We start from the raw sequence: 25,425 nt of genomic DNA on the forward strand, positions 1-25,425 counted from the left end.
GAGCTTTTACACTTCGGGAAGCAGAAGGCTTCCATGTGACACTGCACTAGGCCCCAAGCTTCACAAGGATAGAAGTTCCATTATTTGGGATCTTTCCCTATAAACCTCTTTATCTAGCTATTAATTTATAGCCTTCATATTATGCACTATTAAACTGGTAAATATGTTTTCCTGAGTTATGTGAGCTGCTCTAACAAATTAATCAGACGTCACACAAACTTGCATACAAAGATGGCAGAATAGGAATGCAAAATGGAAACCTCCTCCCAAAAACACATAAAAGAGGAAAATACAACAAATGCAACTAGACCTGAAAATGACCTGAAGACTGCAAAAGGACCCCCTACACCTGAGGAAGAAGAGAAGATCACACAGAGAAGAGTGAGGCTTCAAAGCTGAGATCAAGCAGGACCCATGCCCTCCCCCAACCCTAGACTACAAACAGGAGAAAGAGAAATGGAGTGGGGAGTGAGTAGAAGCCCAGGAGAATGGCACACCTGGCCCTGGAGATCTGCTCCAGGAGCATGAGCCTACATTCCATTGGATTCTAGTGATTATAGGGACTGGACACAAAGGGTAGGCAGAACACTCTGGGAGGCTGAGACTCCAGCCAGTGTGGAGGGCAGACATGCTCTGCCAGTCCTGAGACTCAAAGCAGAGGTGGTAATTTGAAAGACTTGCCAGCAGTGGGAGGGGTACCAGAGGGGATGAGGGTTGGATGGAACTCTCCCCTTGGGAGGAGGGTGGGTGGAGGATATCTCCCCAGCCCTTCCTTGGCCCAACAGATTGGGAACTCTCAGGAGCCCCAGATGCTTCATCCCCTTTGCTTGCAAAGCAGCCCCAAGCCTCCTCCCTCCGCACGCTACTGACAGACAGCTCACTTGGCCCAGTGGCAGCATCAGACTTTGCTGCCTGGCTGACAGAGGGAGATTCTCCCAATTTGCTTGGCTCCATTTCAGCACAACTGGAGAGGTGCCTGGAGGAGCCAGCCCTAAGAGCTCCTTACTCCCCGCTTGTGTCCAAACCCGGTGCTGCATGTCTGGCTGGGACACATCTGTCCACTCACCCCATTAATCTTGCAGCTACACCATTGCTGCAGGCCTGAAAGAAGGTGGCCCTGCCCACAGTGAGATCAGCAGAGATTCCTGATTTGATCACAAAGGCAGCAGCTCAGTCAAACTGCCCACCCAGACTTAGACCACCTCAGAAGACAGACAGAAAGGTGGGCCTGCCCACAGCATGCCAACAGCTGGGCCCCTACAGAATAGAAACAGGCACTAGAGAGTAAAGAATTTTGAGCTTCTGGGCACCAGAGAAGCCTTCATTAAGCTATTACTCTTAAGACCAGAAAGCATAGAAGAGACATCTAATACAAAGGAAGAAACAGAATACCTGACAAAATGAACAGGCAGAGGAATTTGATCCAAACAAAACTATAAGACAGAACCCCAGAAAGAAGGCTAAATGAAACAGAGATCACCAATCGTCTTGATAAAGATTTCAAAATAAAAGTCATAAACATGCACACAGATTTACAGTGAAGTATTCAAGGTGAAGAGCCTCTCAGAGCTGAAGAACACAGTATCTGAAATGAAACAAACAGTGGAGGGATTTAAAAGTAGATTAGATCATGTAGAGGAGACGGTAAATGGAAGAGAAATTAGAGAACAGGAAAGCAGAAGCTGAGGAGCAGAGAAAAAAGAATCTCTAGGAATGAAAGAATGATAAGATAGCTGTGTGACCAATTCAAACAAAAAAATATTTGCATAATAGGGGTATCAGAAGGAGAAGAGAAAAACAAAGAGATAGAAAGTCTCTGAGGAAATAATTCTTGAAAACTTCCCCAATTTGGGGAAGGAAATAGACACTCAGGTCATGGAAGCAGAGATCCCCTAGCAAAAGGAACCCCAGGAAGACAACACCAAGACACATAATAATTAAAATGGCAAAGATCAAGGATAGGGAGAGAGTGTTGAAAGCAGCCAGCAAGAGAAAAAAGATTACTTATAAAGGAAATCCCATCAGACTATTAGCAGACTTCTCAGCAGAAACTCTACAGACCAGAAGGAAGTGGCATGAAATATTTAATGTACTGAAACAGAAGGACCTCCAACCAAGAATTCTCTACCCAGCAAGATTATCATTTAGATTTGAAGAAGGTATTAGGCAATTTTCAGGTACACAAAGGTTGAAGGAATTCACCTCCACTAAGCCAGTCTTACATAATATGTTAAAGAAATTGCTGTAGATGATAATGACCCTAAGGCTAAATAGTTTTTACCAGTGAAAATAAACCCACAGTAAAGGAAGTAGAACAACTAATTACCAAGTAAGTATGAAATCAAAACAAAAGAAACAAAATCAACTATGCACAAAGTCAGTCAAGAGATACACAAAAAGTGCAGATTATGACATCTAATACAAAAAATGTGGAGGAAGAAGAAGGAAAAAAGTACCTTGATATTGTGTTTTAATTAGAGTAAACAGCAATTTAAAATAGACTATTATATAGTAAAGAAGCTATCTGGAACCTTTGGTAACCACAAAACTAAAGCCTAAAATAAATACACACAAAAATAAATTAAAAGAAAGAGAGAGACACCCAATTACAACACTGAAGAAAATCATCAATATCAGGAGAAGAGTATAAGAGAGGAAGAAAAGAACAGAGAGGAGATATAAAAAACAGCCAGTAAACAATTAGTAAGATGGCAATAAGTACATATCTATCAATAATCACCTTAAATGTAAGTGGACTGCATGTACAAATCAAAAGACACAGAGTAGCAGGATGGATAAGGAAACAAGACCCAGCTATATGTTGCCTACAAGAGACTCATTTCAGACCCAAAGATATACACTGACTAAAAGTGAAGGGATGGGAAAAGATATTTCATGCAAATAAAAGGGAGAGAAAGGCCGGAGTGGCAGTACTTAGACAGAGTAGGCTTCAAAACGAAGTAACATGACATTGCATTACAAAGAAGAATGACATTACATAATAACAAAGGGATCAATCCAACAAGAGAATATAACAATTATAAATATTTATGTACCCAACATAGGAGCACCTAAATATGCAAAACAAATACTAACAGAATTAAAAGGGAAAGTAGACTGGCACACATTCATACTAGGAGATTTTAACACACCACTTACATCAATAGACAGATCAATACAGAAAATAAACAAGGAAATAGAAGCACTGATGAACACATTAGATAAGAAGGACTTAATAGATATCTGCAGAACATTCCACCCAAAAGCAGCAGGATACACATTTTTCTTCAGTGTACATGGAATGTTCTCCAGAACAGATCACATACTAGGCCACAAAAAGAGCCTCAATAAATTCAAAAAGATTGAAATTGTACCAAGCAGCTTCTCAGACCATAACAGTATGGAACTAGAAATAAACACTAAGAAAACAAAAAGACTTACAAACACATGGAGGCTAAATAACATTCTAAATATTCAATGGATCAATGAAAAAATTAAAGCAGAAATCAAGCAATACATGGAGACAAATGAAAAAAAAAAAAATACAACAGCCCAAAATCTGTGCGACATGGCAAAGGCAGTTCTAAGAGGAAAGTGCTGAGCAATACAGGCTTACCTCAAGAAGCAAGAACAATCCCAAATATACAGCCTAAAATCACAACTAGAAAAAGAACAAATGAAACCCAAAGTTAGTAGAAGGAGGGACATAATAAAGATCAGAGCAGAAATAAATAAAATAGAAAAGAATAAAACAACAAAAAAGCCAATGAAACCAGGAGCTGGTTCTTTGAGAAAACAAACAAAATAGATAAACCCCTAGCCAGACATATAAAAAAAAGAGAGAGTATACACACATAAACAGAAGCAGAAATGAAGAATGAATGATCACAATGGATACTGCAGAAATACAAAGAATCATTAAAGAATACTATGAAAAAGCATATGCCAATAAATTGGACAACTTAGAAGAAATAGACAAATTCCTAGAAAAATACAACCTTCCAAGACTGACCCAGGAAGAAACAGAAAGTTAAAACAGACCAATCACCAGCAATGAAATAGAATTGGTAATCAAAAAGCTCCCCCAAAACCAAATACTAGGTACAGATGGCTTCACAGCTGAATTCTATCAACCACTTAAAGAGGAGCTAATACCCATTCTTCTTAAAGCATTCCAAAAAGTATAAAAGGAGTGAATACTCCCAAATTCATTCTATGAGGCCAGCATCACTCTAATACCAAAACCAGACAAAGATACCACAAAAAAGAAAATTATAGACCAAAATCCCTGATGAACATAGATGCAAAAATCCTCAAATAAACATTAGCAAACTGAATTAAAAAATACATCAAAGAGATCATCCATCATGACTATGTGAGATTTATTCCAGGGATGGAAGGATGATACAATATTTGTAAATTCATCAATATCATATACCACATTAACAAAAATAAGGATAAAAATCACATGATCTTCTAAAGCGTTGACAAAATTAAACATCTATTCATAATAAAAGCTCTTAACAAAATGGGTCTACAGGGTAAGTACCTTAACATAATAAAGGCCATATACAACAAACCCACAGCCAACATCATACTTTACAGTGAAAAGCTGAAAGCTTTTTCTCTAAGATTGGGAACAGGACAAGGATGCCCACTCTCACCACTTTTATTCAATGTAGTATTGGAGTCCTAGCCATGGCAATCAGACAACACAAAGAAAGAAAGACATCCAAATTGGTAAGGAAGAAGTTAAACTGTCACTGAAGATGACATGATATTATACGTAGAAAACTCTAAAGACTCAACCAAAAAACTATTAGAACTAATAACTGAATTCAGCAAAGTTGCAGGATATAAAATAAAATAAATACACAGAAATCAGTTTTGTTCATTGTATGCTATCAATGAACCAGAAGAAAGAGATATCTGGGTAGTAATTCCATTCACAATTGCATCAAAAAGAATAGAATACCCAGGGGTAAACCTAACCAAAGAGGTGAAAGATCTATGCTCTGAAAACTACAAGACACTCATGAGAGAAATTAAAGAAGGCAACAAATAGTGGAACTCTATCCCATGCTCCTGGGTAGGAAGAATTAATATTGTTAAAATGGCCATCTTACCTAAAGCAATCTACAGATTCAATGCAATCCCTATCAAAATACCAACAGCATTCTTCAGTGAACTAGAACAAATAGTTCTGAAATTCATCTGGAACCACAAAAGATCCAGAATAGCCAAAGCAATCCTGGGAAAGAAGAACAAGGCTGAGGGGAATTACGCTCCCTAACTTCAAGCTCTCCTACAAAACTACAGTAATCAAAACAATTTGGTACTGGCACAAAAACAGACCCATAGATCAATGGAACAGAATAGAGAGCCCTGATATAAACCCATGCGTCTGTGGTCAATTCATATATGATAAAGGAGTCATGCATATACAATGGGGGAAAGACAGCCTCTTGAACAACTGGTGTTGGCAAAACTGGACAGCTACATGTAAGAGAATGAGGCTGGATTATTGTCTAACTCCAAAGAAAAAAGAAAACTCGAAATGGATCAAAGGCCTGAATGTAAGTCATGAAACCATAAAACTCTTAGAAGAAAACATAGGCAAAAATCTCTTGAATATAAACATGAGCAACTTTTTCCTGAACACATCTCCTCAGGCAAGGGAAACAAAATAAAAATGAACAAATGGGACTACATTAAACTAAAAAGCTTCTGTACAGCAAAGGACCCCATCAGCAGAACAAAAAGGCATCCTACAGTATGGGAGAATATATTCTTAAGTGACTCATCAGATAAGGGGTTAACGTACAAAATATATAAAGAACTCATATGCCTCAACACCCAAAAAACAAACAGCCTGATAAAAAAATGGGTGGAGGACCTGAACAGACACTTCTGCAAAGAAGAAGTACAAATAGCCAATAGGCAAATGAAAAGATGTTCAACATCACTAATCATTAAGGAAATGCAAATTAAAACCATAATGAGATATCACATCACACCAGTTAGAATGGCAACTATCCAAAAGACAAGGAACAACAAATGCTGGTGAACATGTGGATAAATGGGAACCCCCCTACACTGTTGGTGGGACTGCAAATTGGTGTAACTGCTGTGGAAGGCAGTGTGGAGGTTCCTCAAAAAACTAAAAATAGAAATATCATTTGATCCAGGAATTCCACTCCTAGTGGAATTTACCAGAAGAAAACAAAATCCCTAATTCAAAAAGATATATGCATCCCTATGTTTATTGCTGCACTGTTTGCAATAGACAAGTTATGGAAGCAGTCTACATGTCTATCAATAGATGAATGGAAAAAGAAGATGTGGTACATACACACAATGGAATATTATTCAGCCACAAAAAGAAAATAAATCCTGCCATTTGCAACAACATGGATGGATCTAGAGGGATTATGCTCAATGAAATAAGCCAGACAGAGAAAGACAAATACTATATGATTTCATTTATTTGTGGGATATAAAACCAAAGCAAAACAGAAGGAACCAAACAGCATTAGACACATAGACTAAAAGTCACTGAAAAGTGACTAGTGGCTCCCAAGGGTTGGGGTAAGGGGGAGGAAGAGGCGGACTGTTGAACCACTGTGATGTACATTTGATGATAATAATTGAAAAAAAGCATAATGGGGAAGTTGTTGGAACCTCTAATTTGTAGTCAGTTGGTCAGAAGCACTGGCAACAGCCTGGGGCTTGTGACTGGCATCTAAGTGGGTGGAGTAGGGTGGTGAGCAGACTAGTAGGACAGAGCCTTTAACCTGAGGAATCTTGTGCTGTCTCCAGGCAGACAGCATCAGAATTGAGTTCTTAGATACCTGCTGGTGTTTTGAAAATTGCTTGGTGTCATGAGTGGGAAAACCTCCTCCCCTCCACTACACACACACAGTGCGATTGAATCTGGGAAGCAGAAAAGAGCTTCCTTCCAAAAAAGCGGCCCATGCTGAGGACAAACTTTGGGCATGGAACACACTGAACTGAATAGAGACAGAGGACAGAGAAGTTACAAATGAAAATGGAGGACCAGAAAATCTCCAAAAGCAAGCTGACTTTTAAACATTTTAATACTACACTGTAAAAAAGGAAAAGGTTTTCTGTGAAGTTATAAATGCCTTTCCAAAAACTGCCTCCTTCAAAACGTTCAAGAAAACCAATTTCACTAAAAAATAAGCAGTAGGGAAATATGAGTGTGAAATCCCATAGAAGACTGTTACAATGAAAAAGAGCATAAAAACAGAATAGCACTTCTACAGACATAAATGGTCATCAGAAAGGCATGCCCAAAAGCATTAAATAGTATCACCCACTATTTAACACTCACTATAATAACACTAAGAAAATGATGTATGAATCAACTGTATAAATCAGAATTAGAAACACTCAAAATGAAATGAACAAGCTCAGAATAGAATGAGAAACGAGAGAAAAAATTATTTCAGAAATGAAGATTAAAGTAAAAGAAGCCCAAGGGTAAGTAAACACATTTGATTATGCCTTAAAAAAAGTTGAAGATGAGAAGGAGGGAAATTTCAAAAATCAATGAAGAGAGATTTAAAAAAGATGATAGAGAAAGTGGCAAATACTGAAGATAGGCAAAGGAAATCCAGCATACAGATAATAGGAGTCCCTGGGGAAAAGAGGGGCAAGAGGGAAAGGAAATAGAACAGATACCACAAACCCACTTCAAGAAAACTTCCTCGAAATTAAAAAAATAAAACTTTGAAACTACTCATTGAAAGAACACACTGAACCTGAGAAAATCAACCTGCAATTATTAGTAAAACATCCTTATAAAACAACTAGTGTTCAAAGAAACAATAATGTGAATTTCTTTGGATATGGACAAAAAGAGCAAGTGACTTTTTAGGTGAAAGAAAATTAGATTATCATCAGACTTTTTGGCAACAATGCTTTAGGGCAGAAGAAAATGGAGCAACTTATTTAAGGTACTCAAGCGAAGAAAATGTGAGAGCATAATAATTGCAATGGATTGAGACATATCATATATGCTTAACTCCATGAGGTCATAATAGTATATACATGTATTTTTAAATCTATCTATTTTTAAATCTGTCAGTCACCTTCAGAGGATGATAATGAATTCAATATCTTGAAAACTGGCAAATAAATTGTACAAATTAACCTTTCTGTAATTGTTGTCTCTGTATCATGTTACAGTGATGGTCTGATTAAAATGGGCGCTTTCATAAACAGTCAATATTGGAGTATTTGAAGAAGATGCACAAAATTCCATTTCATAAGCTATGTACATGTAGTAACTCTATCATATGCCTCTGGAATAAAACCAGTATGCAAAGAAAAAAAAATTAACCTTGCTGTACTGTATGAATTGTACCCCTCTGTAACCAAATAGGAGATGAAAGAATCATCCCTTTATAAAGTATTCTAACTAATAAAAGGAAAGGAAATCATAGAATTTGACCAATGCACTTTTCAACCTCCTCTGAATTAGGGGACCTAGGCATTGAGTATCAACAGCCACCGACATCACAAAAAGACAAGTAGATATATGCACCTCATCGTGAGAGAAGCAACACCAGCCCAATAGCCTTGCCAGAGGGACTGAACTTAAGCCTGGATAAGCCTCTGAATCCTTCTGCCAACTTGCAGGAACATGTCAAACTGCACATGAATATTCAACCAGTAAAATTTAGACTGGGAAATTTTGTAAGGCAAACGGCCCATGTTCTTCAACAGATAAATTGGAAGGGAGGAGAAAGGGAAAGAGGGGGAGTCAGCAAATAAAAATAAAAATGAAAAGACTAACTATGGTGATAAAGCTTTAATGAAATGCATGTGTGGTGGTTTTAAAACATTTCTGCAAAATTTTAAACACTCCTCCCACGGAGGACCCCTCCTCTTGAATCTGGGCTGCCCTCCGTGACTCACTTGTTTCCATGAAAATGCAATGGAAGTGACTCTGCATGACTTCTGAGGATGGGTCATTAATGATGACATTTCCCATTCTCTCACTGGGACTTTCACTTGTTGAGCCCTGATTTCTATGAGGCTGCTGTGCTGTGAGGAAGCTCAGGCCACATGGAAGACACCATGCATAGGTCTGGTAGACAGCTCTCGCTGAGATTCAGATCCCAGCTGACAACCATGATCAACTCCCAGGCAGGTAAGGGAAGATGCTTCTGGATGATTTCAGCCTTCAGCTGTTCAATCACCTCCAGACACCACGTCTTTGCCGCTCAAACACCATGGAATAGAGACAGCAGTGTGGTGTAGCTGGCTCATACTGGCTTGCAGGGGCCAAATGTTGACATATTTTCCCAAGTCCATATTCAGTGATGTCACATGGGTGGCTTGAAATCAGTCATGCTAGGAGTATTTACACAATGGAAATCAACAAACACTACAAATCAGGGGCACTCTTGCTGTGCTTTGTCTGAATTCCCGACCCACAGCATCCATAAGCTTAATAAAGTAGGTGTTTTAAGCCATTTAATTTTGAAGTCATTGTTTTACAACAAGGAAGTGATTGCCATATAAAAGGATAATGTTTTTCTTTTTTTTTTTTTTTTTTGCCAGGAGATTGGAATTTCTGAAACTGCTAGAGTGGCTGGTGAATTATGTTAATATGGGTGGTGGTTATAAGGATGTTCATCTTAGAATTAAGTCATATTTGTTTTGTGTGATTTTCTGTGCCTGTTTTATTTTACAATCAAAGTTTCCTTTAAAATAGTCTGTTTTTTATGTGGGAGACAGTAGGATGATGACTTCATTTCTCTTTATTTCCAATGTATATTCAGCAAAATGCATTTTTGATATGGAATAACCCTGTGACAACACTAAGAGTTTAATTTTAAAATTTTGAAACCCAAATTATGGAAATCTATAGGAGTCTCATGGTGATGAAATATATATTCAGATAATCAATCAGATAGTCTCGAAGGAGAGAGTAACTTATAATGAGGTCTTTTGATAGTCAATTCTCAATTCACCTTGACTGAAGTAAAACAGGGCTTACTTTAAGTTTATATCAAATATCATACCATTTATGAGTGTGTCAGAGTTTTTGGAATATAAGAATAAAAGCCTTTTAATATGTTACTTATTATGTTTTATATAGAACAGAAACACACTTCTAATTTATTTACTAAGAGAATTTCATACTAAATGACTTGGATATACACAATGTTCCTATTTGAATGTATTAGATATGGCTAGTTGATCAGATTGGATATTAGTTCCTAACAGTCAGTTCCCCGTATATAGCAAAACTGAATGACACTGGGATAACAGCAATAATATAATAATAAGCAGCCTGGCACAGTGCCGTACAAAACATTCAGTATTTGAGTGGCACTGAGTCAATAGAGTACATAGTTATCTGGTATGATTTCAGGTGTGAAAGATTCTGAAATTCCACCATGAAGAATGGACTCATTTGGGTCTATAGGGCAAATATCTTCTGAAAAAATTTGCATCCCTCGGAGCCAACACCTTGACAGGAGACAGGTGTCTCAGCAGGATTTATGGGAATGGATTCAGGCCCCAGACCTGAGGGAAGGTGGGAGAGACCTCAGAAAAGAGGGGCCGTGTAATGAGTGGAGAGAATTCCGGAGAGAAGCTTTGCCTTCTTCAGACCTGTTCTGTTGAGCTGTACTAAGTTCCCCAGTTTATTCTGAGAAATCTTTTTTCTAGGCTGTGACAAAGGGTTGAGAGTTTTCTCGGCACCAACAGGAAAGATTTAGGAATCAGGTAAAATGTAGTGGGTTAATCATTTGACCAAATAATTCATGTAGTGGAACTGATCAAATAGTCTCAATGTAGAAATATACAAATAAGCAATAATTTTATTTATTAAATTACTCTAATCATTTATTAAATTTCAAAGCCCTGTCAACCATGCAATGGTATACCAGTACCTTTTGATAAATTGAGCCCAGTTCAGGAACTGACTCGACTATTAAAATCTCAGTCTCATTCGGGTGTTAATTATCTCTGGTCACTACTTTTGGCAGAGCTGCAGGGAATCAGTCTCTCTGTCTCTTAGTCTCTCTCTCTCCTCTCTTGCCAATTTATGGTGATGTGTCAGTCTGAACCTCGGATGAGAATGGGTGTAATGGTCTCCTTTTTTGTGATCATCTCCGTTTCTACCTGATTTACCCCCTACCCACCACCTGTGAGCAACAACTCCTGGATACTCGACTCAGTGGTTCTTTATGGGAGTGAGGCCCTTCACTGAAGTAATAGCTGTCATTAACTCCAGGCATGAGGCTGGTCTTCTCTGAGTGCTGCAGAGACCCCCTGAGACCTCACAAGAGGGGCCCTTGGGGGAAAGGTGAGGGCCCAGGGGTCGACTCTAATATCTGTGAATGTCGGTGGCTTCTGTTCTAGCCAGGGCAGATCCCTTCCTACCCTCTCTGCCCTTTTTTGTAGAGTCAAGAACAGTGGCAGTAGGATGGCCTTAGGGGTTCCTAGAGAGTGGATCTGACCCGGCATGGGGGCCCAGCACTAGCACGCGGCTTGGCACTTACAAGCTGAAGCAGGGCACCCTGTGTTCTCAGCCATAACAGTCTCTGTGGGTCTTGGCAGTTCCCACCTTGACCATGTGTCCTATACGTTTTAGCCGTAGCTTTGCACAATCTTCTCATAGACAGAGGTACATTTGTATTTGCTATCAGGGACTATATGACAACAGGAATATACATACTGGCTTCTTTATTTTTACACATGAACAAAATTCTTGGTACTGCAAACTATCACAGTGTGATCTCTCATATAATCGTGTGCCTTTTATCTCCTCATGGAATTTTAAAATGTAAGACATTAAAAGATAAAACAAAAAAAACCCATAAAAATATGATAATTATGGCTTCTTTCTGCTTCTCTCTTCTTGTACCTGATAATTTTCATTTTTCTTTCCAGCCCTCCCCCTTTTTCATGTTTCCTTTCTCCTCAGTTTCTCTCTCACACGGTTGCTTACTCCCTAAGTAACGTATTGATGGCACCCAAAGGCATTTCTTAGGCTATTTGGTAGCCCTCAGGAATAAAAGAGGTGGTAGAATCTTGTGTCCTAATTAAGCTTATCTCAATTGGAGTATTTGTCACTTTCATTTGATCCAACTCCAACTAAAAATACTAAGTTTACTAACATTCCCTAGCAAAATATTACTTTGTTTAGCATGAAAATTAAAATTAATCATGACTCCAAATTGCCAAACATTTTTTAATGAAAACTATTCCAGAAATTGATGATGTTTCAATGACCAAGATGGTACTCATCAGTGGTTTTGACTTAAAAACTAAAGAAACAAAACACATTAGCATTCAGTTTCCGCGGAAGTTTTCTCTTGCTTAACCTTGTGTTCTTCTGTTGTAATTCCAGACACAACTACTAAGTTACTTGCACTGCAGGCATGACCAGTTCTGTCTAATTTGCCCTGAATGGCTTTAGCATTTCTAGGTGGGCCGTGTAAACTTTTTGACCTTAAAGCTGGGAATCCCAAAGTTTGGGCTGATTTAACAGAGAGTAAGTTTTCCTTCTCAGTTCTCTCAATAACAGCGAGAGGTAAATGGGAAATTTGAGGGGTTGTTTCAGAAACAGAGTTTTCTTCTTCAGTATCTGTAAATTGCTCTTTATGCTCAGCTTGCATTGCAGCTTCCGAGGCAACGAAAGGGATATCTGTACTTCGAGAACGTATAATCTTTTGAACTTCATATTTCCATTCTGTCGTCCACTGTTGAACTGCAGAGGGGCATGCCTGGTCCAACACTGAACTGTACTCTGCACTCCAGTTGCTAACCCCACTGACCAGCTTTCTTCCACGAGAATATACAAAGCTTCTGGACTTCAGTGTTTTACGAGCCTTGGACGTTTCATCAGGGTAATAGCGTGTCATTTTCGTTTCTTCTGGGGGACAGGAAACAGTGCCTTCTACCTTTGTTGCTTCCACTGTTAGCTGAGGCTTTTGGAAATCTGATTTGTTCTGTCCATCCACAACATTTGTTTGATTTAAACTTGGGGAAACTGTTTCTTCTCTTTTAGAGTCTGCGTGTCTTCCATCATCTTCGGCTGAAATCCCAGTATCTGGACCTAATTTGGGCTCCGATGCATTCTTTACATTGTCTAATGCAAGCCGACTGCACTCTGGTGTTGCCGATGCGCCCATGTGGGATGAACGGTGGATGCTGCCCTGAAGCTCTGGTGCCAGATGTGTTTTCAGTTCCTTGTTTTCCTTCATTTGGAAGGAACAGGCATTCTTCCTGAATCCTGTCCCTGGGGGCGTGGGGAGAGGTGCTTCCTCACACATGCTGCAGCCATCGGCGCTGTTTATGCTGCTTTGCCTTAGAAGGTAAGTCACCTCACATTCAGAAGAAGCTCGGGACCGTGTCTGTATGAGGTCAGATTTGTCAATTCCTGCAAGATTTTCAAGTGCATTCACCATTCTGGTAGATAATTCTTCTAGTTGAGAAAGTCGAAGGTCAACAGTCTGTAGGGATGTTTTCATAAAATTCTCTCTCTCGTTGATTTCTTCCAACCTCATTGACATATTTTCAACTCTGAGGAACACAAAGGGATAGATTTTTTAGGCTGAGATTAACCAAATATTATTAAAAAAATATAACATTATTGTCATAAGATTTTTCAGTTTTGAGAATCACAGAGCTCATTGGCCATATTTTCAAACTCCCTACACTCCTTATATAACTACTAAAAATAACTGTGAGGAGCATCAGAAAATAATAGAACCACAGGTGAAACATACAGTGCTTACTATTTACCAATCATTACTCTAAGTGCTTTATATATTCATTTATAAATACTCACTGAGTTACTATTCTGGGCTTGTTGAATCCTCACAGCAGGTCTATGAGGTAGGCACTATTATCGTCATCAGGAAATCAGGTCACGGAGAATATAAGTAATTTGCCCAATGCCACACAGCTGGTAAGCAGTGCAGCTGGGTTTGAATACACACAGTGTTGCTCCAGCTTTTCTCTCTTAGCTGGTACATCACATCGCCTCTGATAATAAAGGAAGATACTGGCACTTAAAAATTTTTTGAGTTTTGACTATAGGTGTTGGCAGTGAATGGTTATGATGATAAAATAAATTAATTAAAATCCTTATTTGAAGTTCAGGGGAATTCAGAAGACGAATTGTCAATAAAAGTTCAGATTATTAGATGGTTTATTTAAGGGACAAGAGGTCATTTAATTGTCTCAAGAATACCAGAACTTTAAATGGTCATTATATTCAAATAACTAGTATTCCCTTCATGGGGTTGTAAAAACAAAGATCATAGCAGATTATAAATATCTACTTTTGGATTTTTTTAATTCCTAGGAGATTAGGCAACAGCTTATGAAACTAAAATCTGTTCTATAGACTATGTTTTATATTTCAAGAATAAGTACAGTATGAATTCTTTCAATTGGCTCATGAAATTTAACTCTGAAAGGCAGCAAGGTATGCCCAGGACCTAGGGCAGCCTTCTGAAGGTTGAACCTGTCCGTGGGATGGTGGGTCAGCGGGAGTGATGTCTCCCAGCTGGGAGTCACTGGCAGTGCAGTGGTCTGTTCTGGCAAGTTCACCCCTATGTGAAGGCAAGCGCTTTGGTCTGATTCTGTCATGCTTTGCTTTTCTTCCAACCTTCTGTCTTTTCTTAGAAATGTACAGGCAGTCTCTAGGGTCACCCACTTTGCACTGAGTCTGTTTCTTGGAAGTCTTTGCTGCCATCTCTACATATCCTTATCAATTCCCTCACCTGTTCCTCTTGCTTCTTTCCCTCTTACCCGCTTCCTGAGCACTGTTCTTACTCTGCTACATCTCCCCGCTGCTACCTTGCCCTACTTTTTTCCCAAATGGCTTTTCTTAATGCTGTGCTTCTGCCTGCCACATTGACAGCTGTGCTCGGATGTGAGGGAGGTCCTTGGCTCCTATTCTTAATTCTTTTGTGAGGAGAAGACTATTTATATGCCCCCTAGGAAACCGCATCATTTGAGCAGGAAGGGTCTGGCTTCCTGGAAATTTGCCACCAGGAGGACCGAATTCATCCTGTATGAGAAGTCATTCCCGACTTCCTTCTTTTAAAGCTTCCCTACCATAGATACTACAGGTTCTAAGGTTCTCCTCCTGCATTTCAGGGACAAACAGAAGAACTTTTCGCTATTAATTTTCCATTACTTCCTAGTAAGGCTTTCTCTGTTAAATGTCATTACTGTCTCCTTGCTTACTTCAAATCTGTCACCCCTGTTGATTCCTTTTGTGTTAAAAACCACATTACCTCTGTAACATTCCCACTTGAGATCCTTTGACAAACACTACATTAAGAGATAATGCACTTATGCAAACTTCTAAAAATAAATAAGCTGGTAAAATGGAGTAAGTCTCAGCCCTCCCTAATCTTTTAGAATTCCCTGCCTATGTTTTTCCTGTATTACCTAATTCAGATAAGAGCAGTGCCTGCCACTCATTTGTGAAAAGGAAACCTCAAAGTCATTTGATTCCTTAGGCTCACTTACACTTACTCTCTTCCCTCTCCCTCCCCTCTCTGTCCTCCTTCCCCCTGCATTGAGTAGGTTATCAAGCTCTGTGGACTCCTCTTCAAGTGTCTCTTAAATCTTCCATCCCCACTGCCTTTGTTGAAGCTGTGGAGGAAACAATACTTCATGATGTGGCTTAGGTTAAGAAGAATTGTCAGATACTTATTTCAAGCTCACAAACAGCTGCGAATTATAAATGCCTGTGCAGAATCAAGGGATGTTGTCCTGAGTCTTTGTAGCAGGTGTCAAAGGAGAAAGAAACAGATGAGTTTAAGTTCACTCATATCTGAAATGATTAGCACGAATGATGAATGATGAGCTGTCTCCCATGCTAGACATGTTTTGTGACTTCCCACTTGAACGTGTTTTAGAAACCTTGACATCCCTACAAAGAATGACTGTTTCAGATGGGGAAAGACCGGCTTTCTAGGAAACAGCTTGACAAGAGTCCCGTATCTGTTTACACAGTGAGTGGCAGGAAAACACAAAGGAAATCTCATTGTGACAGAGCTCACAGCAAGACGCGAGCTCTCTTAGCTTTCTAGGTCTTCTGCTTTCCTTCAGCACTGAATGAAATGCTGCTGTGAACATGGGAGTGCAGATACCTCTTCAATATCCTGTTTTCATTTCCTTCGGGTATGTGCCCAGGAGTGGAATTGCTGGATCATTTGGTAGTTCTATTTAAAACATTTTGAGGAACCTCTTTACTGTTTTCCACAGTGGCTGAACCAATAGGTTTTCATTTCTCTAGGAAAAATACCTAGGAGTCGACTGCTCGTTCATACAGTAAGTGTATGTTTAACTTCCTAAGAAACTGCCAAACCATTTTTCAGAGTGGTTGTACCGCTTTATGGTCCCACCAGCAGCGTATGAGAGGTCCAGTTGCTCAGTGTTCATGTTGGCACTTGGTATTGTCAGTATGTTTTTCTTTTAGCTACCATAATATGTATGTAAAGGTATCTCATCATGGTTTTTAATTTGCATCTCATTAATAGCTAATCATGTTAACAGCTTTTCATGTGCTTATTTGCCAAACTATGTCCTCTCTGGTGTGTCCATTCTAACATCTTTTGCCCATTTTTTATTGGGTGTTTCCCTCCTTGTTAAGTTTTGAGAGTTCCTTAGGTATTCTGTACACAAGTCCTATGTCAGATATGTGATTCACACATTTTCTTCCTGTCTGTAGCCTGTTTCTTCTCATAGCAGTGTCTTTTGGAGAGCAAGTTTTTCAATTTGATGAAATCCAGTTAATCACATTTTTTGTTTATATATCTTGCTTTTGGTACCATGTTTAAGAATTCTAATCCCAGGTCATGAAGATTTTCTCCTGTGTTTCCTCCTAAAGGTTTTATGGTTTATGTTTTACATTGAGATATGATCCATTTTTAGTTTTTATATGTGTCGAGGGCTGATTTTCGCATGCAAATGTCTAATTGTTATAACACCATTTTTTGAAAAGACAATTTATTCTCTATTGGAAAAAAGTCCATTGGCCATATTTGGGTGAGTCTACTTCTGGACTCTATTCTGTTCCATTTTCAGATGTATTTGTCCCTTCACCAATACCACACTGTCTTCATTACTATAGCCTTTTGATTCTGAAAGTTTTGCCAATTTTGTTGTTGCTTTACTGAAGGGATGGGATCCCAGAGTTCCTTACTCTACCATTTTTTGTTTGTTTCATTTCAGTCAGTGCTTTTGGTATGCTGTTAAGGAGCAGAACCATGCACATACACACACACACACACACACACACACACACGCACACATAGATGGAAGGTGAGCTCTGGAGTTCATCAACGACTCTGTAGGGTTACTTTCACAAGTTCCTCGCTCTCTGCAGTTTCTCTGGTATTCCCAGTTCCCTGGAGCTTTTTCTTTCCATCTTCCAATCAGAAATCAGAAACGTTAATTAATCTGCTCTCCCTGAGCTTCCACAATTATGCCTACCTGCAGGGCCAAGTGGCAGGAGAACAGAGAGAGGAAAAAGCAAGGGCTGGCCCCACCTTCTTGGTTCCGATGAATAGGTAGAGATCTCCCAGGCCACTAGACCTCCTGCCACTGACTCAGCAGGGTAACAATAAGCAGGAACAGAATAAGCAGGATGAGGTCTCAGAATCCCCTCATGTAATATTTAAAGATAAATGATTTCATTTGTATGACTTCTCACTGCAATCCAAAATGGTAACACAAATACACAACTCCTTGCTTAAAAACAGTAGCAGCTTCTCATCACGCTTAAGATAAAAGCCAAATAATAAAATTGGCAATAAAACAGGGTTGGGTACCAAGGAGTGTGTTAAAAGGAAACATGGTTATCCCCACCGGCAATCGCAGTCTATGATCTGCGCAGTTAACCACTTTCTCAGTATCAAGTGCCATGTCAGTGCACCTTCGGGTTTTCCCTTCCAATTTGATAGCAGCCCCTCTCCTCCTATGATGATTTCTGTTTTTTATGCACATTCAAAGCTCTTCAGAATCTGGCCCCCACCCTCCCTTTCTGCCTCTTCTTATTCTTCATCCTTAAATTTGCTCATACCCTTCACAAACATGCCGTCATCATCAAAATGAAAAAACTTGAGGACCCCAGCTACCAAGGCATTTGATGACCTGTTTGAGGAAGCCTGTTGTAGAGCTTGTAGCTACCTCGGCTGTTTGTGGAGGAACCAGAGGAATGAGAGCTGTTGCGGTGATGCCAGGGACCGGGCCATTGTATATAAAATTATGTTGCTACCCTGGCTTCAGGTATGATTTAATTAGATTAACACAACTGTGTTGTTTACTATAACATAAACCTTTTTCAAAATGATATTAATTTTACAAACTGCTGTTCTCTTTTGAGTATTTCAAATCATTTACTTAAATCATTCACAACTGTTTTCCTAGAATGACTAGTATTTGACTCAAAGGGACCATTTCTTTGGATGGTAAGTAATTTTGTGATAGAAATGCATGTTCTTACACACTGGGGTACTGATTCCTTTTCAAATCTACATCTATCCATTTCCCCCCGTTTGAACTGATGGCTTCTGGAACTATTTCTGTGTTTGGTGTTTTCTTACAGTTCACATAAGTAGCTTCCCTAGATTTTTAATTCACACACTGTGGTAGCATTTACTTCACAGCAAAGATTCTTCCATTTAGAATATTTTTGAAAAGGGCATTAAGGCTATTTTTCTAATCACTAAACACATGATTTTTTCACCTGGCAGGCCATAAGAACACTTCCTGGGGGTTAGCCTTCGCCATACATTCATATCAAAGGAAACTAGAACCAAATAAAATCTATAAACTGGCTGTGCCCAAATTAAACAGACTGTCTTTGAATAGAATTTAAACTTGATTTATGAAAATATTTGCCATGCCCTTTACTGCTTCACATGTATGTCCTGCTAAAATCATAGGCTAAGAGCCCAGAACCTAAGTTACTTAATTAGACTTGATGAATAATAGCTGTGTTTGCCCCCTGAGATTTCTTTGATTCAGAGATTAGTAGAGATTGGTTTATGGGGGTTTCTGTGGAACTTTTGTAATAATAAGAGAATACTTATCTATGGCATAACTGTATTGGACTTTCATAGACTCTTACTATTAAATAAAAGGTCCAAATTCAGGTTTTCATGGTAAAAGTCCCTGTGTGTCTTTCCTAAGGACAGAGCTTAGACATTTGGAGTTCTGCAGTGAACCAGTTACTAAAACTTGCTGTAAGTACAGTCATCCTTTCATATGCAACTATTACCCTTCACCTGCAAGGCATCTTATAAACTGTACGGGAACATTTCCTTAATGATAGAGCTAAATGTGAACATAAGAACATAATGCCAGTGGAACAACGAGGTCCAGTTCATACTTGAAGAAACCCGTGCATCAAGATCTCCTGGTATTCTATATTGAGTTCTAAGTAAATTCCTACCCTGTAATTTTTTTCAGAACTATAGATCATAAACTTGTCTAATCCAGTCCAAATTTTATATCCACTATTTTAATTTCCATGTACTTCTTCATATAGGGCCGCCTCTTAAGTTCATAATTATAGGGAACACTACCCAGGGCAGAGCCTGGTTGTGCTCTCTTAAAGAGTTTTTAGTATGTGAAAGACTAAACAAAGAACAAATTTAAGTGTTAAATCTTCTTTTCAATAAGAAAAATACTGAAGAGTTCCTAAAAGGACACTAAGCTGCTTAGGATTCTGGCTCTATGTGCATCATGTATATACCCCAAAATGGCCGCACTTCAGACCTCCTTGGGTTCTAGAGTTCAAAGCATCTAAGTCATTAGCCTTTTCAGGCTGTGTTCCATTTCCTGTTCAGGCCAGACTCTGTAGTCAGCTACTCAGTGAAGCTCTTATTAATATCCTAAGTTCTTTCTCCCTTACTTTCAACATAATAGTGTCAGCCTTTACCCTTCATCTAGAAACTCCATGGCTGACCAAGGATACATGGTGCTTGGAGGCAATGTACTATGTTTATGCTGCCATTTGCAAACATCATATCATTGTGGCATCCCCATTGACTGGTTCTTGGGAGCATAGGTCCCCTTCAGCCTCCCTTTTTCTATGCCCTACATATCACTCACTTTCAACATCCTTGCCTTTGGGCTGTGGAGTCACTGATGAAGGTCCTGAGAGCCACATTGACTTGGCCCAATGCAAAGTATTGTTATTCCTTCAGGTCCTTCTTACTCCTGCTGGGCAATCTCTTGGCTAATTCCTTTCCTACCATATTTCCCCTTGAATCCTCCCTATTGCGTCACTTCTCTAATGTTCCTGGGGTACTTTATCCCCATTCTTATATTGTTTCTTCCTATATGTCTGGACTTCACATTAGTACAAAACTCCTGGTCTTTCTCCAGCCTTTTCTTTATTCTTGAGGAGGACTAAATTTTTGGTTGGTTTCTTGATCTTGAGGAGGATTGATTTTTCTAGTTGGAGCATGCTTTTCTCTCTCTCTCTCTCTCTCTCTCTCTCTCTCTCTCTCTCTCTCTCTCTCTCTCTGGAAGCCAGCTGCCTACATGGAGCGTGGGTTCCCAGTTTGTCTTGTTCACATGGTAAGCTTAGTGGGAGGCTGAGTGCTGGTGAGAAGATCAGCTTGTGGGTGGCTAGTGCTGCCTGGGGCTGAGTGGATACATCCAGTTCTGGGGCATGTATTTGGCAAACACTGAACCACACTCTTTAGCACAAGCACATTTATTACTAATAAAAGTGATATTTTTTCTCTCTCTGGCTGATATCTGTCCTGAACTGGCTTTCAAAATCAGGTAAGGAACAAGATGGTCATTTATTAGGCACTCTAAAACCCCAGCATTTAACTTCTTCCCCATCATTCAAGAAACTCTGGCTCCTATTGATTTATAAGATTAAGACATTCAGAAGCTATCTTCCCAATACACCTCCCTATCACTGCATGTCTGACTTTCTGTGACCTTCTCTGCATCAGAGGAATCACCAGCCTCCTTTCTAAGACTGATCTCTCTTTCAGGTCCTCTTCTCATTACTGTCTAATTTCTCTCCTTATTTTGCTAAAGCCTATGTTACCAGCATCTTCTCTTCCTGGTCATTTGGGAAGAGGATGCTAAATAGGAAGATTTCAAGGTTGACAACTGCTGATTTCCAATCAAACTTAGAGGAAACCTAACACCTTACTCCACATCCACAAATATGAGAAGAAACCACTTAACCCTGAAGGTTTTGGGGGAATCCAAACCTACTAGTATAGGTTTGGCTATTCTAAGACCCATAGATCTGTAAGTACTGGACCAATTGCATTTAAATGTATCATTTATGATATAGCTTGCATGCTTTGAAATTCAGATGTATAAAATAAAATTTATGGAATGGAATGGAATGGGAAATATTGAATAGGAGGAAATGTATGCTACATATTCTAGAAGCCTACAACAATATCTTTGTTCTAATTAAATATTAAGTTTGGTCCTGAGCTTCCTTGAAGCCATGTAAAAAAGGAAAACATATTGGATTACATAATTCTCATTGTTTGAATAAAGGAAGTCGAATCTCTGACAAAATTTTAGAGGAGATTCTTTCCAGCTAGATTGCTCTTGAACTTGTAAACTGGAGATAAGAGATGCCAGACCACCAAAGGATTGGATTGGCAAGAGACAGAGATGCCCTTCAAACTCCAATTGATAAGGATACATGTCACCAGTTAGTAACCTGATACAATGAGATTAGAATATTTAGGCTGATGAGTTCTACCTTGGTTGTGCTGGTAGGAATTAATAAAATGTTCTCCTCCTGCCAGGCCTCTCGGTTATCTGATATCAGCCCTTGAAGCCAAGAGACCACATCTCCCAACACAAATGCTTGTTCTGGGGTTGCTGATACTAATGATTCTTCCTGACAGGTTTGGGTAGAAGAATCACTTGCATATTGAGATGGTTCCTGGTTCCTAAGAGTAAAACTAAAGTTTTGAACCCAGAAGGAACATAGTTGACATCCTACTTGATATTGCAGGAGGGAACTCATCGAGAATAAGATAGAAATTTGCTTTCAGGCCAGGAGATACACCTTGGAGTCGCCCATTTGCTCCAAAATCTAGCTTCTGCTATGGGGAGATGGGCCCTAGTCTCAGGTGTGAGGTGGTCAGAGAAGTTTTCTTTGAGGACTTGGCATTTAAGCAGAGGTCCAAAGGATTAGTAGGCAGAGGCAACGGCATGTGCAGAGGCCCTGTGGCAGGAAGGAAGTGGTGCCTCTGAGGAAAGAAAGGAAGGTCAGGAGAGTGCTGAGCGTGAGGGGAGGATAGTCCAGGGCTTTGTGGGCCTGTGTGTGGTGGGAGCCACTGAGGGGCCTTTACAGAGAGCTCATGGGCTGGGACACAGGCCCTGACTAGAGTCTGTGGAGTGCAAAATGGATCGAAAGAGCAGTGACGGATACAGAGAGCTCAGATCTGGGACTCCTGTGGGAATCCCATTGGAAAGTAGCGGTAGGTTGTACTAGCGTGCTGGTGGTAGAGAAGGAAGGAGGTGGGTGGACCCTATTTATTCACAAAGCAAGTAGAAAGAACTTGATGACTCTAAGTGAAGAAGAGGAAGGCGTCAAAATGAGTGGCCAGTGTCTGTCTTGCTGAATGAGATGGCTGGTGGGCCACTCCCAGGGCCCAGAGCACAGGAGAGGATGCCCAGGTTTGGGAGGAAAACCATGAGGGAAGTGCCCTGAGACAGCTAAGTGGGCACATTGGGTGGGGCTTTGGTGCCTGCCTGCAGTGCTGGGTTAACCTAAACCTGACACATATTGTAAATTTCTCATTGAAGGACTAAATGTTGGATCTTACAAAATGTTGAAGTTATATGATAACTATAAATGGCCAAATTATGACAATTTTATATATAACTTCCCAAGCATTAGGGGAAAGCCATGAACTTGGGTTCTGCACCTATGCCCTCAAAATATCCCATGTGGAGGAGCACAACAGGTGTGTATACCCGTTTTAAGACTGAGTCATGCAAATTACTGGCCCAGCTTTTGAAAGATGCCCGGAGAATGGGGAAGCCAGGAAGGCCACCAAGGGCACCTTTCACACTCACCTCTAACCAGACCCTACTGACTGACTGGTGCCAGTGATGAACAGCTGAATGAAAAACAGGGACAGCATCAAATGGTGATGCAGAAAATAAAAACAACCCAATATATGAAGAAGATTAAAGAAATGGCAGAAACATCTAAGTAGTCAAAAATTAATTTTAAAAGCAATTACTGGTACCAAAAGTTAGGTAAAAAGAGCTAAAATTTTATTTCCATCCTTCAATGTTCTTCCTTGCTTCTCGGCTGTCCTGGTTAAGAGTGAAGGAAAACTACCTTCTCCCCAAACATCCTCCTCTTTTTGCCTCTGGCATTCACTTATGATGCAGCCTAGAAAGGGTCAACCAAGAAACCGGAGGGGCAGGAATGTGCTCCCGTCACTCACGGAGGACTCAGCCAAGGGAAACAGGAAGTAGCATGTTTTTATTGCCTGGCACACTTTCATTCCTATTACGTGTGCTCAGAGCCCCAAGAGGAAAATGCAATTAGGTTAGTGACCTGATAAGCACATTCTTGGGGGCCTTGGTCCGAGAATGGTAAAAATCTGAACAATGCTCGGGGAAGGGAGAAGGGGGAAGAGGTAGAGTGAAACAAAACACAATTTCCATTGTAAATTACTGGCTGTGGTTAAATTCAAGTTAATGTCTAATTAAAAAGTGGAAATTTTAGATCAAGATGGGAATAGCTTATCTTTCTCACGAGGAAATAATTTTTACATCTGGAAAACTTTAGTGCTTACTATGAAAATAGCCAAGAGATGTTTAAAAGTTTTATAGAAATATTCCTTATTCAGGCCAAAAGTCGGTGCAGATAGCCTTCGAGTTTGGATGATTGGTTTGCAAGGTGACCAGGTCTAGGAGCGGAGATGGCTCAGACCTGTAACTGCCTGGGCCTGGTCTCTCTTGTGGGCTGAGGTGTCAGTGGCCTGAACATTCACCAGGGAGACTTCAAGGTGTATCGTGAATACTGTTATGTAATCGTTGGGGCCTTTCATTGGGAATGGTCTGCTGAAATAAGTATTCTTTTGAAGTCCTTCTATGTTTTTATACTTATCAATATACATATGGATCTGTATCAAGAAATGTTAATTCTGTGTACTCAAGGATACAATGATGCCCCAGAATCCCCTTAGGCTTAGCATCACTTCTCCATGCTCATCCTTCTCTCCACATTGCTGCTTAAACTCTTGGGAGCAGTGTTTTACCAATTATCACAATCTTTAATAAGCTTCAACTGCTTTTATTCAGTGATAAAGGTTCTTAAAAATTACGTGATTAAAAAAATATAGACAGTGAAGTTTTACTGTTCCCATCTACTCTTTGCTGATTCCTCTTTCCTGGCTGCAGGAAGAGCAATGCCGTGAAGTCTGGAAAATTCCACCTGTCTCTGACCTGCCTTTGGTTGCTCATTTATCATGCACACATGCTTTCATTCATTCTACATTTTTTAAGCACTACTGCATGGATGATGCTGCTGTTGCTGGGACCGAGGGTATAAAAGTGTCTGAAATACAGGCCCTGGCCTCGTTTAGAGGCTTCTGCCCTCGTGGGGACAGACACTTCTGCCCCTCCTGTGATTCTTGGTCTCCTGGAAGCATAGAGGAGAGCCCTTACCTCTGTTCTGTGCGGTTGGGAAAGGCCTTCAGAAAGCGCAAGAGCATAAAGCAGGGCGAGGAAGACAGTCCCTAGCGGAAGACCCCCCTCCGCAAGGGCAACACCGTGTCAAGAGCAGGGAGAAGGGGCTTCCCGGGCAGTTACAGGCGCCCTGCAGCTGACTGTTTACTCCCGGGTAACACGAGGTATTGTGGTAAAGTTCCCACTTTAGGGGTGCGCAAGAGCTGCTTGGGGTTATTTTGGTTTTGATGTGGTTTGGTTTTGGCCTGGAGTATTTGAAAAAAATGTCATCATTCACTTCCATATACAATATATACATCATCATCTAGAACTTTCACACTGTTTTTGGGGAAAACACGTAAAGACCCAAAGTTTGAGTAAACAAGAGAACTCAGAGTGCATGTTTAAATGAACTTTGGCATCTGCCTCAGAGTGGGGTAGGGGGCCCCCGCAAACCCCCGGCCCGGGGCCCTGGGTGGCGGACGCGCGGGGCGCACCTCTCGCTGGTGACACGGATGCGCTCATCGCTGGACGACTGCTGCTCGTCCTCCTTCGCCCGGAAGTGCTCCTGCACGCACTGCTCCTCGAACTCGTGCAGCCTCTTCAGCTCCTCCTCGCTGAGAAACAGCTCTGTGTGGGGGGAGACACGTTCACCGCGTGGGAAAGCGATCCTCAAAGAATCAATTTAGGCGTCATTGCGAATTTCACTGCCCCAGCCTG

The 25,425-nt window shown here is 40.2% G+C and overlaps 1 protein-coding gene across 1 annotated transcript in view; it reads right to left on the bottom strand.

The window, feature by feature from the left end:
• Positions 1–10,471: 10,471 nt before the first annotated feature.
• Positions 10,472–25,425, bottom strand: part of TRPM1 (transient receptor potential cation channel subfamily M member 1) — an 88,632-nt gene continuing 73,678 nt past the window's right edge. The window contains exons 26-27 of the mRNA XM_036878709.2: positions 25,203–25,335; positions 10,472–13,569 (exon numbers count right to left, since the gene is read on the bottom strand). Coding sequence (XP_036734604.2) covers positions 12,330–13,569; positions 25,203–25,335 — 1,373 coding nt within the window. The 3' untranslated portion in view covers positions 10,472–12,329. The remainder of the gene's footprint in view (positions 13,570–25,202; positions 25,336–25,425) is intronic.

This window comes from Manis pentadactyla, chromosome 18, assembly GCF_030020395.1.
Source record: "Manis pentadactyla isolate mManPen7 chromosome 18, mManPen7.hap1, whole genome shotgun sequence".
Lineage (NCBI taxonomy): Eukaryota > Metazoa > Chordata > Mammalia > Pholidota > Manidae > Manis > Manis pentadactyla.